This window comes from Schistocerca gregaria, chromosome 2 (genome assembly GCF_023897955.1).
Source record: "Schistocerca gregaria isolate iqSchGreg1 chromosome 2, iqSchGreg1.2, whole genome shotgun sequence".
Classification (NCBI taxonomy): Eukaryota; Metazoa; Arthropoda; class Insecta; order Orthoptera; family Acrididae; genus Schistocerca; species Schistocerca gregaria.
Genome location: NC_064921.1, coordinates 635,042,768 through 635,062,975, shown reverse-complemented (window position 1 = coordinate 635,062,975; position 20,208 = coordinate 635,042,768). Strand labels below are relative to the sequence as shown.

Genomic DNA, 20,208 nt, shown 5'->3' with positions numbered 1-20,208 from the left:
TGTGATCTATCAAAATATGCAGTACCCAACTTGCAAGCACATTCTGATATTACAAGTTTCCCTTTAAAAGCCTGTGGATAGTGCTTCAGGAAACAAAGTGCAGAGAGCATCCGGAGTGATCGTTCAATCTTTATGCCTAATATTCTCAACTCTTTGTGACAATATCACTGGAAATGTTTGTGACATCCATGCACAACTGTTCATTTACCTCCATCAATTGGTAATTAAATTCAACCAGTTTAACACTTTTTACATTCAGAAATCTAATAATTGTGCAAACTTCACAGTTGGTGATAGCATTCAGTGGGAGCTCCATTCTAAGTGGGTGCCAAACCAAGACTGAGCATCAGAGTGAAGTGTGCGTGCGTGTGCGCGCGCTTATTTGGGAGTGACCAACAGCCACACAAACAGTTTGTTCGCATCCCCAATGCTTTGGAGACCTTTCTTTTGGGATTGCTCTCATGTGTAAGTGAGGCATCCAAGTGATTGATGTAAAATATGGAAAGAAAGAACTGGCACAAAAACTCTGTGCTCATGTGTAAAGGGATACTGTGTACTGTTAAATATTACACTTTCTTGTCTGTGGGAGTCCCACAAAATGACTATTTCTTGGTGCTTAGAATCTTAACAACATTGGGGAAAATGTTTGCTACATATTGTATTTACTGCCACATTCTTCCTTAGCATTATTGGTGCCTTATTTACTACTTACTAATAATTTGTTTGAGACCATGTACGGCATAAACAGAGTAATTTCTTTTATGCATTTCATCTTCATGTACAATAGTTGCTACTTTGGTGCTAATTTTAACTTCTTTAAATTTCAGAATACTGTAATTGCTTCCAATAACACTATGAAAGAAATGGAAGCTTCTGCTGGTGAAATTATTCACACAAGAACTTACGACTTGCACATCACATATGATAAATACTACCAGACACCAAGATTGTGGCTTTCTGGTTATGATGAGGTAAATACCAGCCTTAAGTAAATACACACACCATTAACAAGAACTCAATGGTTAAGTGTCATATTGTATGTCATGTTGTATTTACCATTAAACAGAAACGCAAGCCTTTAACAGTTGAACAGATGTATGAAGATGTTAGCCAGGATCATGCTAAGAAGACAGTGACAATGGAAACACATCCACATATGCCTGGACCACCAATGGCATCAGTACATCCATGCAAGTAAGTTTCAAGAATTTTATAGCCTTGAAGTTACTCTAGAGTAACTTGAGTGATGCAGCAGAACTAGGTGGAAGAACAGTGTAAAAACATATTGAGTAAACATATTTGGTAGATTTAAAAGAAGATTTAAGGTGCGAGAAACATATGGAATGAGAGAGGAACTTTTGACTTGCTATAAACATTTCTCTTTTTATTAATTAAGTAAGCTTTAAAAGGGTGTACTAGTTTCATTCATTAGTTTGTTGTTTTAAGGTAGTTAACAAGTTATAAAGATTAATTTTTTCATTAAGTTGTTGTGGTCTTCAGTCCACAAACTGGTTTGATGATGCAGCTCTCCATGCTACTCTATCCTGTGCAAGCTTCATCATCTCCCAGTACCTACTGCAACATACATCGTTCTCAATCAGCTTATTGTATTCATCTCTTAGTCTCCCTCTATGATTTTTACCCTCCGTGCTTCCCTCCAGTACTAAATTGATGATCCCTTGATGCCTCAGAACATGTCCTACCAACCGATCCCTTCTTCTAGTGAAGTTGTGCCACAAACTCCTCTTCTCCCCACTTCTATTAAGCACCGTTAGTTATGTGATGTACCCATCTAATCTTCAGCATTCTTCTATAGCATGACATTTCGAAAGCTTCTATTCTCTTCTTGTCTAAACTATTTATCATCCACGTTTCACTTCAGTACATGGCTACACACCACACAAATACTTCCAGAAACGACTTCCTGACACTTAAATCTACACTCGATGTTAACAAATTTCTTTTCTTCAGAAACTCTTTCCTTGCCATTGTCAGTCTACATTTTATAACCTCTCTACGTCGACCATCATCAGTTATTTTGCTCCCCAAATAGCAAAACTCATTTACAACTTTTAAGTGTGTCCTTTTCTAATCTAATTCCCGCAGCATCACCTGATTTAATTTGACTACATTCCATTATCCTCGTTTTGCTTTTGTTGATGTTCATCTTATATCCTCCTCAGAGTATGAGTGCTTATTGTACCTTATTCAGAGTATGAGTGTTTAGAATACCAACAGTAGTTTTCCTTTAAGGTGTTTCCATTTTCGGCCTAGTTATGTTATGATCACTGGAATTTATCATCAAAAAATATTTTCAGCCAGCAGATATGAAATTCTTCATCTTTTCAGTTTAAGTTAATAAAAAGGTAGAATAAGTTTGTGTTTCAGTGACCACCTTGATGTGCCAATGTAGAATAACATTCCAAAGAGTAGCATAATAGGCCTATGTGCTAAGGTTATGAATGAATATTGAGTTAAGGCATTCAGTAGCAAGCAGTCTCTAGATTACTTAAACATCGCCTTTCCTCCAACCTATCCCTCTTTCCACCCTTAGGGAGGAACTAGTAGTTCCAAAAGCTAGGAATAGTTGTTTTCAGTTTAAATGTGTGTACTGGCTCCAGTCAAAATTTGCTCCTGTAAAGTAAATATAGACCAACCATTCTCTCTATCTGTATCAGTGTATAATGCTCAATCAGTAGTTTGCCAACTAAGGTGACTATTCTCGTAAGAGTTCGGGCAAAGTGTGCGCGTTCGCACAGGAGTAGGTCAATGGCCGGATAGCCTTTAACTATATGAAGATAGTAACTGTTACATAAGAACAAATACCAATGACCACCATGCGCAGATTCTCTAAAAAGAAATGATAATGAATTGAAATCCTTAGTTTGCGAGAAATGAGTTAATGGGCAAATATCCTTTAGGAACATTACGAATGTAAGTTGTGGACAGTTCGGAATGTGGGTCTTATGGGAAACGCGCAAGAGATAAGTCCCTGCGTTCGCGCTGTCCTCTGTGCCCTCAGTGGGTCAGATGGACAGAGCGTCTGCCATGTAAGCAGGAGATCCCCGGTTCGAGTCCAGGTTGGGGCACACATTTTCAGCTATCACCTGTTGGCAGCTGAGGGTTTCGATTAATTATCATTTCTTTCTAGCGAAGGTGCATGGTCATCATTGGTATCTGTTCTGATGGAACAGTTACTACCTTCATATTCAAAACAAATGGCTTGATGCATTTTTTCCTTGTTTCTACATTAAGGAGGTAATTTGTTAATTCCTTATTTCTGACTGCTTCTTTAATCATTGCAGTTCTTCTTTTAACTTCATTTATACTTCTGTTATCATCTGTTATTTGCCAAACAGTAAAATTCATTTACTTGCATATTATATTATTTCTTATCTTAGTGTTTGCCCTTACTTATCTGTTGATTTATGTATCACCATTATTTTATGCTTCTTTGTGTTTCTTTTCAGTTTGTGGTTGTCTGAAGCATAACACAATTTTTTAAATGAAAATGACCAACTTTCAAAAATATAATGTTATTGGATATATAAAAAAAACCTTATTACTAAGTAGCAGCAGGAGAACACACATATAAAGCTATTAAAGTTTGCAAGCTTTCAGAGCCAGTGGCGCCTCCTTTGGCAGAAGGGTTGAAAGTGAAGGATGAGTGGTGAAGGAAAACAATTGATGAGGTCCCATCGACCTCAAGGTCATTTAGAGACAGAGCTGAATCTCGGATTGTGTCAAGGATGGAGAAGGAAATCGGCAGCCGTGCCCTTTCAAAAGAACAATACCAGCATCTGCCTGAAGCAATTTAGTTGGAAAATTTTAAAAATTAGAATTGTCTTTTAGGCCTTTTAAAACTGTATTGCAAACCCTTTCTGGCTCTAAATAAAGATTATTTTCCAGAAATTAAAACAAATGTAAATAAAAAAATCAGGTTAAGTGAAAAAAGTTTAGTAAACATAAAGGTGCTCTAAAAACATTTCTGGAAATTACAAATACTGCAAAATTGATACAAGTATATCTTTAAAATCATTAATTAAAAGGAAAGTAAAACATGTAAACAAAATCCATCTACATCATGAAATGAGGCCTGTCTTCAGTGTTTTATACAAAATTGTTTATAAGTATTTCTCATCCATTGCCTCTACTTGTACAATATATGATTTTCACTGGTGGCTGATGATAATTTTCTCTTGAGTGATAATTTTGTTGTGCTCTTTACAGCCTGAATCTGATCCTTTGAAAAATTTGTTGGTAACATCCTCTTCCTGAAGATAAACGGTTCATTTTACTGATGATCAAAGCACTTTAAGGTTCCTGTGTTCACACTAGATTGAAATTCAGTACTATTTTCCTAACAATAATGAAAACTCTCTCACAGGCAGCATTACTATGAGGAATAAACAGTAATACAAGCATAAGCGTGCTCAGTGATGGGTACTTTTTGATGCCTGATGCATCACACATAGCAGATATTTTGTACCAAACAGTATCAGCTCTCATCTTCCACCATTCCAAAGTCATCAAACTGGTATCTTCAAAAGTCTAACTTTTTTCACAATCCCTCGGAGCATCAGGAAATAGCTTATTCATCTTTACAACTGATGATAATGATTTTCTTTTCCTAGATCCAATATCTATAACTTATCAAGTAAATCTCTCAATCAAATATGTAAACTGTGAATTACTGGCCCTTCTTTCTGAAGGAATACATTTGCTTTCGTAAATAACAAAAGGCTATTACACAAGAAAAGAAGACATGATTTAGTCAATGGATGATTTAGGATAGGGCACATTCGAGATAAGTGAGAGGTGTTTAAATTTTTGAAGCTTCCTTGTTGAAAAATTTTACAAGAGTTTCCCACTGTTCAATTATTCTTTCTATTGATTAGAACAGAGAGAGCCATCTTGTACAAACATACTTCGGTATTTTAGGGGGCTTACTGCCGTACATATTTGGTAAAGTTTGAAAGTAGATTGTGTTTTTGAACTCTTTTGGAGAAAGTAGAAACTGCCTATTACAAATTCTTGAGCATCAAAATATTGTAGGCTCTTCACACCATTTTGTGTAGCTAAATGAAAAAGGTGGCAGGAACAAAATTGTTCTTCAAAAAAGCAGCGACTTGTCTTGTATGTCCTACCATTGTATTCCAGCAATTGTCATGCAATTGACAATATTGTCGTGCACATCTTTCCCTGTTAAATATTAAAGTAAATAATGTCAAGTAGATGTAGATTCATATCCGCAATGTCTGTGCTACCATCAGTTTCAAGAGGAAAGGAGTTTCCTTTTAAGTATTTTGCTACATCATTCTGTGTTCCAGGTGGCAAAGGATTTACAGCTGCAGTTTCTTTAGTTCTTCCACAGCTGGATTTTTTAGCAATCTGAGAACCCAGGAAATATTTTTTGAACAGTTGTGAAATATGATCTGCACAAAAATATTGGCAGACTGTGCTCAACAATAAATGAACTAAAAGCATTTCAGCATTGGTGACAGAGTCTTCCTCGGCAGTTTTTATTCCATATGATGACAATGGTGCATTTGAAGATTGAAGGTTTGTTAGGTCTACATGTACTTTATACAGAACATGATGATGGCAATCACCACATCCAGTAAGCTTTATAGAAATCTCTTGCGAACACACTGTATAAAACACATATTGGTCTGATTTATTTGGTTTTACCAAATACGACCATTCTTTTACTATACTGTTTCCAAATTTCTGTCCAGTTTTACAGTTTCATAGTTAAACTGCCATCCATTGTGCTAACACTTCAGTGTTCCACAATATTAATGTCTGAATTTGGTACAGTTTTTTTCCCCCTCACCTTCACTCGGGGTATCTTTCGCACTGTTTAATTTTGCATTATCGTTTTTGTCAAGCTTTTCGTTATGGACACTATTAACAGTTGCTGAAGAGCAATTTACACAAAGGATAATGTAGATTTTATTACACTACCTAACTTAACTTGGACAAATGTCAAAATGGATTATGAAACTGCAGCTATAAAAATTACTCAGTTCAACCTGGTTATTGCTACAGTTTACTGATCACCATCCGGGAATTTTTAACTTTTCTTAAACAAAATGGAGTCATTTCTAAATAAAGTAAATAAAATGGATTGTGAATTGATAATCTGTGGTGACTTCAATATTGATTTCATCATGAATAGTGGAAATAGGGAGACCATTTTGAATCTTGCAACATCCTACAATTTAAAGGCTGAAGTAAAAGCAGCTACCCGAGTAACAGAAACTTGCCAAACAGCTCTTGATCAGTTTCTAGTCAAGAAGAGTTTATACAACACCTCATTAAAAATTTACAATGCAGGTTTTAGTGACCATCTTGCTCAAATATTAAGCATAAAAGTACAAGGCAGTATTATTAACTACATGTCTTTCAGTACAGCATATCGAAGATGTAATCAGCATAATGTAAACTACTTCAACAACTTATTACAGAAAGAAAAATGGCCAGGAGTACAAAATGAATGATATAAATGAAAAATTCAACACTTTCATTGATACATTAACCATACAGGGGAATTCTAGAACAAACAGCTGGATCACAAAGGGAATAAGGGTGTCATGCCAGAAGAAGAGACTACTACATGAAATATGTAACTCAAAAAATTCGTCACCTGTAGTATGTGCATGTAAAAAATACTCCAAAATATTAAGAAAAGTAATAAAAGCAGCAAAAATGAAGCATAATGATGAAATCATTTATAATTTAGCTAATAAATCAAAGGCTATGTGGAGAATACAGACAATCTTGGAAAAATATAACAAAAAGTAACAAACCCCTTAGAAGTATCCAACACATTTCACAGGTGTTGCTGATAATATGTTACAATCAAACTTTAAGAGCATCCAGGCAAATGAATATAAAATAAGTGCATGTAGAGGATCAATGTACATCAGTTCTGTTTCACAAGATAAAGTAGTTAAAGCAATAAAAGGACTAAAAAATTCTAAATTGGCAGGTAGTGATGGTATACCTGCAACAATGTTGAAGAAAAGTGCATCAAACATAATTGAAGTACTCACACACTTAGGTGACTGATCACTGCAGGCAGGCACTTTCCTCGATGTGTTGAAAACATAAAAAGTTATTCCTGTATATAAAAAAGGGATAAAGACAATGTAAATAACTATAGACCCATCACAATTTCCTCCTGCATCTCTAAAGTACTGGAAAAAGTTATGTATGAGAAACTTATGAAATTTATAAATAAAAACAGCATCCTATTTAATGAACAGCATGGATTCAGAAATAAGAGGTCAACGACAAATGCTGTCTATGAGTGCATCAATTCCATCCTAAACCTGATGGACAAAAAACAGAAAACAATAGGAGTATTTATTGACACGGTGGACCATAAAATTCTGCTATCAAAGCTTGAAAGATATGGTATTCGAGGTCTGTCCAACAAGTGGATCAGTTCCTTCCTGACTAATCGTAAGCAGGCAGTGTGCATCAAGCACACACACGTTGAACTAAAAACTGTATCTAATAATCACTTACGTGACTATAAACAATTTAAATGTGGTGTACCCCAAGGATCAGTAATGGGACATCTTCTTTTTCTTCTGTACATAAATGATCTAAGCTTAAATGTTGATGCACACAAAACAATCATATTTGCAGATGACACCACGATTCTACTAAAAGGAGACGACGATAAACAGTTACAGCAGACAGTAAACATGGTCACGAAACAACTTTCCTCCAATGGAACGTTCACATCTTAGATCCAACAAAGAGAATTTATGGCTGCTCTTAGAATCACAGTATCCCCTTTTTCCTCTGCCTTCAGAAAACAAAACTGCATCCTCACAATTGCTTTGAGCTCTCGCATTTCTTCCTGGTTTGTTTGACCTTCCCCCCTCGCCCCACCAAGGACGGCATTCTATCTCATGGGGAAGTCCTGCTACTCTCACGGGATTACTTTCATAGTGAACCCATCTTCCTGATTACCCACCTTCAAGCTGTTGCAGTTCGCCTTTTCCTTTTGTACCGTGTACATCTCTGTCATTCGATGTGAGCAGGGCAGACTTCCTCCATCTTGTTGGGCACTTACCTCACCACTTTCTGCTGCTTGGTGATTTTAATGCACACTATCTCCTTGGGGGTTTTCCCAGAACCTGTTAGAGACATGCCCTCTTGGCACACCTCAATCAACTTAACCTCTTTGCCTGAGCCCAGGAGCACCCACATTACTTTCAGACTCCATGCACACATATTTCCATTTGGACCTAACCTTCTGCACTGCCCTGTTTGCCAATTGTCATGAGTGGTCTGTTCTCTCTGGAACATATGGGAGCGACCATTTCCCGTGTACTATCAGTTTGCTGACACCTACCCCACCTACATGCACATCCAAATGGCAGCTTACCAAGGCTGACTGGAGGCTTTACTCCTACCTGGTGACATTCAATGAACAACATTTCCCCAGTTATGATGACCAGGTAGAATATCCAAGAAACGTTATCTTTACCACTGAAGAATGTTCCATTCCTCGCACTCCTCTTTACCATGAGGTGTCTCAGTCCCTTGGTGGACTGAGGCATGCTGCGACCCAATTAATCAGTTCACGCATGGAGATGTGCTCTGTCCATTTTTAAGCATTATCCTACCATGGCAAACTGCATTCATTGTAAACAGTTTTGTGCACAGTGTCATTGCTTTCTTCAGGATAGCAAAAAAAGCTTGCTGGATTTCATTCACTAGTTCCTTTAACAGTTCCACTCCCTCTTCCGACAGCTCTCTGGTACCAAGATCCATTCCCCAATTTTCGACCTGACAGTAGCAGACAATGTCACTGTGGACCCTATTGCTACCTGCAACACCTTGGGCACGATTTTGCAGAGATTTTGAGCTCCTCCCATTATCACCCTATCTTGCTACATTGGAAACGTGTGGAGTGTGGAGTGTGGAGTGTGGAGTGTGGAGTGTGGAGTGTGGAGTGTGGAGTGTGGAGTGTGGAGTGTGGAGTGTGGAGTGTGGAGTGTGGAGTGTGGAGTGTGGAGTGTGGAGTGTGGAGTGTGGAGTGTGGAGTGTGGAGTGTGGAGTGGGCTACCCTTCTCTTCTCAGAATCATGAGTGCTACAGTGCCCCCTTTACTATGAAGGAGTTAAATCATGCTCTCACTTCATCCTGATCCTCCACCCCAGGGCAGGGCGCTGTTCACATTCAGATGTTGCAGCACCTTTCTGTTGCGGGCAAGCACGTTCTGCTTCATATGTACAACTGCATCTGGGCAGAGGGCATGTTTCCCAGATGCTGCTGTGAAGCCACTGTCACATCCATACCTAAGATTGGTAGGTACAAACACGTTCTTTCCAGCTCCCACCCCTTTCTCTCACCAGCTGTCTTTGCAAGATGGTGGAACGTATAATTTGTGCCCGCCTGGTATGGTGGCTCAAGTCTCGCAATTTACTAACCACTGGATTTTGAGTGCTCCATTCTGCAGTTGACCATCTCGTCACTTTGTCCACCAATGTCATGAATAGTTTTCTATGGAAATTCCAGACTGTGACAGTGTTTTTTGATTTGGAGAAGGCCTACGACACCTGATGGAGGAATTGTATCATCTGTACTCTCTCCATGTGAGGCTGCTGAGGCCACATCTCATTTCCTTCAGCAATTCTCCACGGACTTGTCTCATTGAGTGGTGTCTTCAGCGCCTTTGCTCATGGAGCATCGACAGTGGCTTTCGTTTTTCCACTGACAAATCTGTTTGTATGAATTTTCGGTAGTTCAATTGCCTTCTTCCACTGTCTTTACACATTGGGCCTGTTGCTGTTTCATTCATTGAAACTTCGAAATTCCTGGGATTCCTGCTCAAATAGGAAACTTTCTTGGTCCTCCCACGTGTCTTACCTGGCAGCCTGCTGTATATGGTCGCTCAGTGTCCTATGTGTCTTGAGTGATGCTTCTTTGGGAGCAGAGCGAAGCACACTCCTCAGTTTGTACTGGTCCCTTGTCTGTTTGAAACTAGACTATGCATGCTTTGTTTATGCATCTGCATGCCCGTCCCTTTTATGCTGTCTCAATACTGTCCTCCTTCGTGGCATCCGTTTGGCCACTGGTGCCTTTTACAATAGCTGGGTTGTGAGTCAGTATGCAGAAGCTGCTGAACTACTGCTGTCCTACTGCTGTGATTTTATCCTCAGCCTCATTCTTTGATCACCAGTATGGGGCTTGTTCCTCTTCTCTGGTACCTCTTGCAATTTTGACTGGGTGTTGTGTGATGTCCTTAGGTTAGTTAGGTTTAAGTAGTTCTAGGGGACTGATGACCATAGCTGGTAAGTCCCACAGTGCTCAGAGCCATTTGAACCATCTTGAAATTTGCAGCTCTTTCTCCGGCAGCTTAACTTCATGCTACCTGCAACTTTTCTGGTGGGTGTGGTTCCTGCGGCAGCCTGTATTCAGCTTGGCCTTAATTCACTTCCTAAGGACACTACTCCACATCCTTCATGTGGAACTTCGCAATAGTACCTTCGTGTACACTGATGGCTCTTGGACTGACCATGGTGTCGGGTGTGCCTTCATCATTGGCGCCGACATTTTTCGGTATTGGCTTCTGGAACACTACTCAATATTTACAGCAAGATCTCTTCGCCCTGTGTCAGGCCATGCAGTAGATCCAGCAACACAGGCTTTTCAATTGCGTCATCTGTTCCAACTCTCTTAGTGCCCTTCAAAGCCTCTGTGTGCTGCACGCCATCCATCCTTTCTGCAATGGTTCTAGAAAAGCTGTCACTTGCTCAATCTTGGAGTCACTGTGACGTTAATGTGGGTTCCTGGTCATGTCAGTCTGACAGAAAACGAGGCCGCTGGCGCTGCTGCCAAGGCTGCTGCAGTCTTCGTACCCCCCCCCCCTTTTTTTTTACTGCTTATGCTCTCTTTTTGTGTTTGTCGTCTGAGTTATCAGCCATTTTAGTGAATGATGCGCGGGCTGTTGACTGTGTTTTACTTTTTCTGATTGGAGTTGATGTGTAGTCATTTTTAACTCCTCTCTCTGTCTTCATGTTCTAAAGTTTTGAGCTGGGCGTAAAAGACCTTAGTTGTTTTTGTGCCCTAAAACAAAACAAAAAACAATCATGCCCTGAAATGAGGGATATCCTATGCGAAGTCCTTCCCACCCCCACCCGAAGTGGTGTTCCATTGCCCACCTAGCCTTCACATTATCAGAATCCATCCGTATGCCACTCCCAGCCCCAGCCCCCTAGCCACAAAGATCATATCCCTGTGGAAACCGTGGGTGCAAGACCTGCCAATCCACCCACCCAGCACTTCCTATTCCAGCCCTGTCACAGGTTTAGTCAACCCCATCAGTGGCTGGGTTACCTATGAAATCAGCCATGTCATTTACCAGTTCTGCTGCAATCATTTCACGGATTGTTATATTGGTACGACTACCAACCAGTTGTCCACCAGGATGAATGGCAACTGGCAAACTGTGGTTAAGAGCAAAGTTGACCACCGAGTGGCATCACATGGTTGATTTCAGTGGCTGCTTCACTACCCAAGCCATCTGGATCCTCCGCTCTGCCACCAGCTTTTCTGAACTATGCAGATGGTAGTTATCCATACAATCATACAATATCTTCTCCGCTCCCGTAATTATCCTGGCCTCAACCTGCAGTAAATTACTGTCCTCACACCCTCTACTCGACAATTTCCATTCCATCTGTCCAATTGCCTCCTCCCCGTTCTCATCTCCCAGACTCTTTTGTTCGCTACCCTCTGCAAATGTACCCATTCATCTTTCCCTACCCTTCTCCTTTTGGATCAATTTACCCCACAACCCTCCTGACACTGCACCAGTTGGCATTCTAGCCCCTGCACACTCCATCAGCTAGCATTCCTCTGTACACTATTATTCCTTCCCCTTTCCCTTCTCCGCCCCCTCCAGAGTGCTGCTGCCGTACCACATGATAGTTGCATTCTGGCCCGAGCTGCGAGAGTTGGCAGCCATGTGTACGTGAGGTGCGCTTACTTGCATGTTTCCTGTTTCTCTTTTGCTGATGAAGATTGTGGCTAGAAACAACTTACTGTGCCTTCTTTATGGTAAGTAACAATCTATCTTTTCCTGTTTTTATGAGATTTAGTATTTCTTCTGCCATCCACAGTTTTCTTGGCTTCAGCAGCTTCATCTCTGGTAAATTCTGTGCTGTTTGCTATTTCCTCCCAGCTTATACTTTCCTGATATCTGTCTCTACTCTCCTTGCTTTTTAAATTCTGATATTACATTTGGCGATAACTATCATGTGATCAGTGTCAGTGTCAAAACCAGGTTATGAATGATTAGGTTTTATTTTGTTTCTATTTATATTCCAGTCCAATGAAGACTCCGTTTGGTATCTGACACTATCTTCTATTAATAACTTTGAAGATTGTGTTTGTTAGGATCATTTCATAATGTTCACAGAATTGTAATAGATATTTGCCTCTGCTATTCACATTTTCCAGTCCAAATATGCCAACCCACTTTGAATTGTGGTTGCGACACAGGCATTAAAGTTTATCACTATTATGTCATTGTCGTTATTCTTTGTTATTACTAGTAATTCTTCTATTTGATCATACATGTAATTGATTCTTCATATTTACTTCTTGTTATTGGAAAGTAAACTTGTATTATACATAGATCTTCAAAGATAAGGAAGGAATTTGAAAACAATTGAGAAGTAAATAAAAAATACAAATATGAGAACCAAGATGGGCCATTACTGTGTTAACCTTTTCAGGGGCTGCATGGAAGTGGCATTTGTGAAGACACAGAGGTTGGGTCCCATGGCTTGGTACAGAGTTATGAGTGACATCTTTGTGGTCTGGAATCAGTAGTGAAGATGAGCTCCCTAACTTACTACAGCAGCTTCACTTCTTCTCTCAACTCGGATTCACTTGTTACATTTTCAATTTCTAAAAGGAGCACCTCACTTTGTCACCCAACATCACCCAGCCTTGAATTCACTTTATAACTATGGCACTGAAATAAGGGCAAAATCAGGTAGACAGTGCAAGATGGCTCATGTTTGAGGTTATAGGCATTAAAAGTGGTACTAACAGATGCAGAATGTATTACAAAGTTACTCTAGTGATGAATTGCATGCAACATCATTCACAATGTGTCAATTCTGTGCCATGTGCTGGAGTAAACAGGCACTGCTCCGTGAACTCAAAATAGAGAAGGGAGCTTTATCCCTAACCAACCTATATCTGCAAGTACAAATTTTAAACACACTCTTGAATATATTTTCTGTGCCGGAAGGCCAGTTGTACTTGAGCCCCGTAGTTCATGTCACAGAAGTGTTCACAACTGGCTAGAGCACTTATGAATTGGAGCCCATCAGTGGTAGTCGGTTTTCTAATACAGAGAAAAGGACATTAGCACCCAGCTAAAACATTGAAATGAACCAATTGACATGCTGGTATTCTAAGTTTGCAGTTTACTGTTCTCCCTCATTTCGAGGTTACAAAGATACAGTGCCTGTACATAGGGTAATGACTATTGAAAGCTATAGGGATGATGTTTTTGATCTCCATGTGAAATGTTTACAGGAATGAGGGGAAGGACAAAAATTTTCATCCACACAGCATGTATCTAGTCAGTCAAAATTTGAAGTGGCATGATATCAGAAGGAAGGAGCCAGTGAGTCTCCAAGTGTTAATTGAAGCAAATGGAGATTGAATGGCAGTTGTGACAATTCCTTGGTGGTGTTCCCCTGCCTTCCACGAACCCTGAAAGTTGAATAGTTCTTTCCAAGGATAATGACAAACAGCTACCACCAGTCTGCTTTACGTGCTCTTGATCACTTGTTTTAATTGTGACTTGATCATATCTTGTGTTGTTGCTTAATTGCAGCTATTTTGTTAGCCAATGTGTGGAGATTGTTTCCTTTATTTTTAAAATCTTGCTTTTTTTTCCACAGGCATGCGGAAGTGATGAAAAAAATAATACAAACTGTAACTGAAGGAGGTGGAGAGTTGGGGGTTCACATGTACTTAATAATATTCCTGAAATTTGTCCAGGCTGTGATACCAACAATTGAATATGACTACACTCAGAATTTTGCAATGTGATGGGTATGATTTTTATCTTCCATTTAATGGAAAACACTGGAAAGCATTCCATCTTTTCTTCTCTTCCATACAGTGTTCTGTGAAGCTATTGAAAGAGATTTGAAATACAAGAATACTATACAGTTTTGCCTTCTATTTTAATTATTGGTTTCTCTGTATTCAGGAGCCTTCTGCAGAAAATATTCACATTTCCTTTGAGTATATGCAAGCAGTAAGATATTTGCATGTGTATTCTCTTGCTGTACAAGTTTTAGACTGCCTTTTTCATGGAAAAAGAAAGGTCATTAACAGTTTGTGCACAAAATAAATTTGTTCCTTCATTAAAATGTAGCAATGATTTTTTATTGCCCATAAAATGTATTTGAAAACCAAAATAAAAGAAAACCGAGAAAATGTGTGTTAGGTATGAAGAACTACGTCTAATCATTTGAGATTCCTGTTATGGTGACAGCAGCACAGGCAACAGCCACTGAGGAATTATTTTATACTCCTTCAAAAGTTGAGGCAGACATTTGGTAAGTGTATGAGGTATGGTAAAGAACACAAGGAGGCACTCTATTATAGTGACATAAGCTGAACTTCACCAATTTGTGTTCTTTTGTCTGTGTTACCATAGCATGATACATTTTGTGCAAAAGTGTAATGTTTGAACAAGGTCTAAAACACAAACCAGAATCATTTCCAAAATCAAATTTTTGTTTCCAGAATGAGATTTTCACTTTGCAGCAGAGTGTGCGCTGATATGAAACTTCCTGGCAGATTAAAACTGTGTGCCCGACTGAGACTCGAACTCGGGACCTTTGCCTTTCGCGGGCAAGTGCTCTACCATCTGAGCTACCGAAGTACGACTCGCGCCCGGTCCTCACAGCTTCACTTCTGTCAGGGTCGGGCACACAGTTTTAATCTGCCAGGAAGTTTCAATTTTTTGTTTGTTGACAGCGAAATGTCTTCAGTCGGGGTAAAGTGATAAAGTGAAGTATTGAATGGTACCTTATTTTCCACATTTGAAGGGGAATACACTACAACAGTCTTTGTTGAGTTAATGGAAGTTCACACCAATCCAAAAAGCTTCCTAATGGTGGCGGCAGCAGAAATGTTGCAACTGTTTCAGGCCACTAGGACTTCTTTAACCACTTACAGTGAAACCCCTATTTTAAGTTTTCGTGCGGTCCGGATTTAAAAAACCCAAACTGAGGAAAATGTTAAACCCCCCAAAACATATGTAATTGGCATGTACAATAATTTGTGATTTGTGGTCAGAGCTCGTTTTTTTTATTTTTTTTATTTTTTTTATTTTATATATATATATTTTAGGTGATTATTAAAACATTATAACTGCCCCCTCTTAAATCGGCGAGTCCGTAAGAACCAGGTAATATTGCAGAAGTTGTGTATGTAATGCCATTCACACTGATAAAAATAAATCATGAACTTGGAGAGCATAATAGTGAAAGCTAGTTCAGGAAATACTTCAGTTCTAAAGCACAGTAAGAAGTACTTTGCAAAAGCAACAGATATTTTCAATAAATGTTAAGTGTCATTCAAAAAGATCAGGATTGAAGTGTATCTTACACAGCACAAGATCCGCACATATGAGACACTAATCAGGATCATTGTAGCTCACAAATTGTCCAGCCCAATGAATGTAGGAACAAAGGACATATTTGTCTATAGCAGATCAACATAGAAAGATGAAGAGTTTTGAAAACCAGCTCAATGTAACCTAGAGTTTGATAAGAATAATTAACCTCCTTCACTACACTACATTTATTTCCTGAATGTGTTTCTCTCCACAAACAGAAAAATAGTTCTTTTTCTGGAAACCCATCTCTGTCCATACTGTAGTTACCTCCCCTGCCCCCTTCTTTAACTGATATAAATACAAAACAAAAATAAAGAGGTTAAGTGACCTTGTTAGTTGTTTATTATGTTAGTCTTACTATTTTTGATTTTTAGGCCTACTATCAAACTTTCTCTATTGTGTTCTTAAAGAGAAGTTTATCTGCACTGCAGGCAAACAGCAAAATACAGGTGGTTCAGTAGCATATACAGGGTGTTTCCTATTACAGGCTTCTATGGGTTGTAGAGGGGTCCTAGTATATAAAGTTTTGGTAAGGACATGCACATGTTTGACTTGTCTCCACCGTGTAATATAATGCACACGATGGGGAGCTATTCAGTCACCTAAAGTTATTGGAATTGTGGAGTTGACAACTCCAGGACAGAAACCCGTGCCCAGAAACATTATCCAATGATGCCACAGTGTGTCAAAGTTAAAGGTGTCGATGCCTGTCACTACGCTACCCCTTCAGCAGCAAACATGAATTTGTTGATGGCGGACCGTAGGCAGAATGTCTCACAATGTTTTTTGTTATTCAGTGATCACAACTAACTGCTCTGACTGACAGTGGAGAAGTTGGGCTGCTGGGCAGACAGGCCTTGGCTCCTAGGAATGTAAGGGTCTGTCACAGAGACATGTGTTTCCATCTGTGATTTATTGTTCTCTTGTACACCAAAAAACAGTGGAGATTTTACATGGTTCCACCTGATGATGGAGGTTTAAACCTTTGAAACGCGTCGTGGAAACAAATAAACAGTGACTGGTAACAGTAAACTTATTGTTTCATTTAATGTCAATAACAGTCACGGTAAAGCCTAACCTAAAAATGTTCGCATTTAAAGTTAATCTGCCCAGTCAGGCAATCAAGGCTATTTTCGAGTACAAAAACAGTGCAGAAAAGCTCGCAATGACAACACAGCATATTCACTTCAATAGAAATTGTCTCAGAAATAACATCATTCCAAATTATGTAAAGATTGACGTCAAAATAAACACGACAACTGCAAAGAAAACACTGATAAACGCACGGAAATTCTGGGTGAAAAACGAACTGAAAGAACTTTATATTAAAAAACAAATGTTCAACACGCAGCTTTATAATGCAGAATTACAGTTGGGAAAGTTGCTTCATAGACTAGACTATGATTCCATAACCGAAAAAGTCAGAAAGTACATCGAGTTCCTTGTACAGAAAACAAAAACCACACAGAAGAAAAAACTAGCCAGTCTTATAAATCAACAGTTACCTCCCAAACTGAACCAAAACAGCCAAAGGAAACACACATTCTACACACCTTTCCTCAACAACACAGACATAATATTCACTGCAGAAGAAGAAACACTACTCTGCAAAGGTTTAAAACACAATGTTCAAGCTCCACTGGACCCAAGGAACCAAGAAAAGCTCATCACTAGTGCCACACAGATCTCAACCATCGCCCTTAAGAAGCAAAATGACAGAATAGCAGCCTGCCACAAAATTAATGAAATTATTGAGAAGGAAATTGCAAAACCATTCCCAGCATACAAGAAAAGAGAAGAAATCCTTACACGTACTATTAAGACTAAATTAAACATGAATAATGCAATAATTGTAAAAGCTGACAAGGGTAACACAACTGTTGTAATGAACAGAGCAACATATGTAGAAAAAACTTTAGACTTCTTCCAAACCAACCACATAACAGAGATACATAAAGATCCAACAGCCAGAATTCAAAAAGAGATTAAACACATCTCAAACAACATCAACTTTCTACTCACCATCCAAGAAGCAAGAAATATTGTAACAATGAGCCCACAAGCACCTTGCCTTCGGTCACAATCCAAGATACACAAAAATGGGACCCCCATAAGACCTATTGTGAACTGCAGGAACAGCCCAACATTCAAACTCAACAAAATGCTCTTCAAAATTCTCAAAGAAGCATACACATTCAATAATGAGAGAACACTTAAAAACACAACAGAATTCACACAACATGTCAAAGACATAGAAGTACCTGACGGAGCCACACTTGCCTCATTTGACATACAAAACCTTTATTCCTCTGTGCCAATAGATCCCACACTACAGATAATCAATGCCAACCTACAAAAACATAAAAAAATCCCTTCAACTCACATTACTGAGCTAATGGACCTGCTCGAATTCACACTTTCACACAACTACTTTAAATTCAACCATAAAATCTACATACAAACAGATGGCCTGGCAATGGGCTCGAATCTTTCTGGGTTGCTAGCTGAAATATTTATAAGTAACTTAGAAGACAAAATCCTGAATTCTGATCACCACCTCCTCAAAAATATCATCTACTACTACAGATATGTGGATGACACCATCATTTTAATCAAAGGCACTAAAGATGACATCAGTGAGTTGAACCAGTTATTCAACAGCTCCCATGAAAACATAAAATTCACAGTTGAACACCAAACAGATGACAGTATAAATTTCTTAGACCTTACAGTTAGAATAAGGAATAACAGACATGAGTTTGAAATTTACCGGAAGCCTACCACAACACATACTACAATCCACAACTCCTCCTGTCACCCCACAGCCCACAAAATGGCAGCATTCCGGTACATGATCAATAGAGCTATCCAACTACCACTCTCTGAAGACAAAAGTGATCAAGAAATTCAAATAATAAAACAAACAGCTATTGCAAATGGTTATAACAGCTCCATAGTAGACACCCTAAAACACTCAATAATGGCAAAGAAATCACAACACAAAAAACAAAAAGAAAATATCATCTTCCACACAATCCCCTTTCTAGGTAAGATTTCCTATCAGATAGCCAATGTCTTCAAACGAAAAGGCATAAGCATATCCTTCACAACAGACAACAGGATCGGACAGAAATTACCCCACAACATCAGCACACAAAACCCTCTGCATCACACAGGCGTATACAAAATTAAATGTTTAGACTGTGACTGCTTCTACATAGGCCAGACAGGGAGATCATTTGAGATTAGGTTCAAAGAACACATGGTAGCACTAAAAAACAAAAAATACCACACATCAGCTATTGCCACCCACCTGCATGAAACAAAACACCATGTTAACAACACAAGTATCAGCATCCTACACATCCAACCAAAAGGCAGAAAACTAGACATCCTTGAAACACTCCAAATATACAAACATCAAACTAAACAACCTGAATGCATCTTAAATGACAAAAATGACAATATTTACAGTAGTATCATCTCCGTTTTAACAACTGCCTACGTCATTAAAAATTGCTAAGCACACACACACACACACACACACACACACACACAGACACACACACACACCCACCCTAAGATTTACCACTAATATTTATTTATGTTACCATAACAGCCCTGAGTGTACAGGAGATTGACTTCATCTACAGATTACAATCACACCAACAGCTTGTACCCCTTGTCAGCTTGAAACTATGTATACAACTGCTGATACAAATGCACATCCATGTGCACTTTTTAAGCATTTACTAATGTATTACCACAACCTTTAGACAGTTAATACATGCAACAGATATAATCTTAAGATCCTTTGCCTTGTAAAGTTTGCTGTCATACAATCTCTCTCTCCACCCTCTCCCTCCCTCTCATGTTCTCTTTATATTCCTTCCCCCTCTGCCTCCAGCCTTTCATATCTACCTATGAACCCCTATAAGAATTGTCAATTGTGTATTATTTTATTTTATTTTATCACTGTAGCCAATATGATTATTGTACTTAAAGTTTCTAACACCTCACCTGATTGTATAAATGAGTATGAACTTTATGCTATTTTAAGCTGTCAAAATCGTATTTACATACTGCCTGAAGTATTTACTCCAACAAATGTATTCAACACCTCCAAATCCTTCAAAAAAGTTTTCTGTAATAATGTTGTTAGGGCGTATATTCTCTGGACTTTGTGAGAACGTTTTCTCTTTTGCTGTACGATCCGTGCACCTAATAGATTACGACGCCATATTTGTTTATACAATATGATAGTGTTCATGTGATGTGTTACAACTGTGAAAGGATCCTGTGACCACTCTAGGTACTTTATCTTACTTAATTTATGTTTACTGCTAGATACAAGTTCAATTTTTGTCAAAACAGACCAAGTTCTGAAATACTGTTCTGTTTTCTCCACTAGACAGTGTCACAACTTCCTCCAAAGAAATCGTAACACAACACAAACACACAAATGCCATATTAACTGATGTATATCCACCTGATGATGGAAGTTTAAACCTTCGAAACGCGTCG

The 20,208-nt window shown here is 38.8% G+C and overlaps 1 protein-coding gene across 3 annotated transcripts in view; it reads left to right on the top strand.

Annotated features, from left to right (window-relative positions):
* Window positions 1-14,432, top strand: part of LOC126334661 (ubiquitin-like-conjugating enzyme ATG3) — a 76,591-nt gene extending 62,159 nt beyond the window's left edge. For all 3 annotated transcript variants that reach the window (XM_049997124.1, XM_049997122.1, XM_049997123.1), the window contains 3 exons: window positions 828-971; window positions 1,067-1,194; window positions 13,952-14,432. In XM_049997124.1, coding sequence (XP_049853081.1) covers window positions 828-971; window positions 1,067-1,194; window positions 13,952-14,102 — 423 coding nt within the window. In that variant the 3' untranslated portion in view covers window positions 14,103-14,432. The remainder of the gene's footprint in view (window positions 1-827; window positions 972-1,066; window positions 1,195-13,951) is intronic.
* Window positions 14,433-20,208: the final 5,776 nt, after the last annotated feature.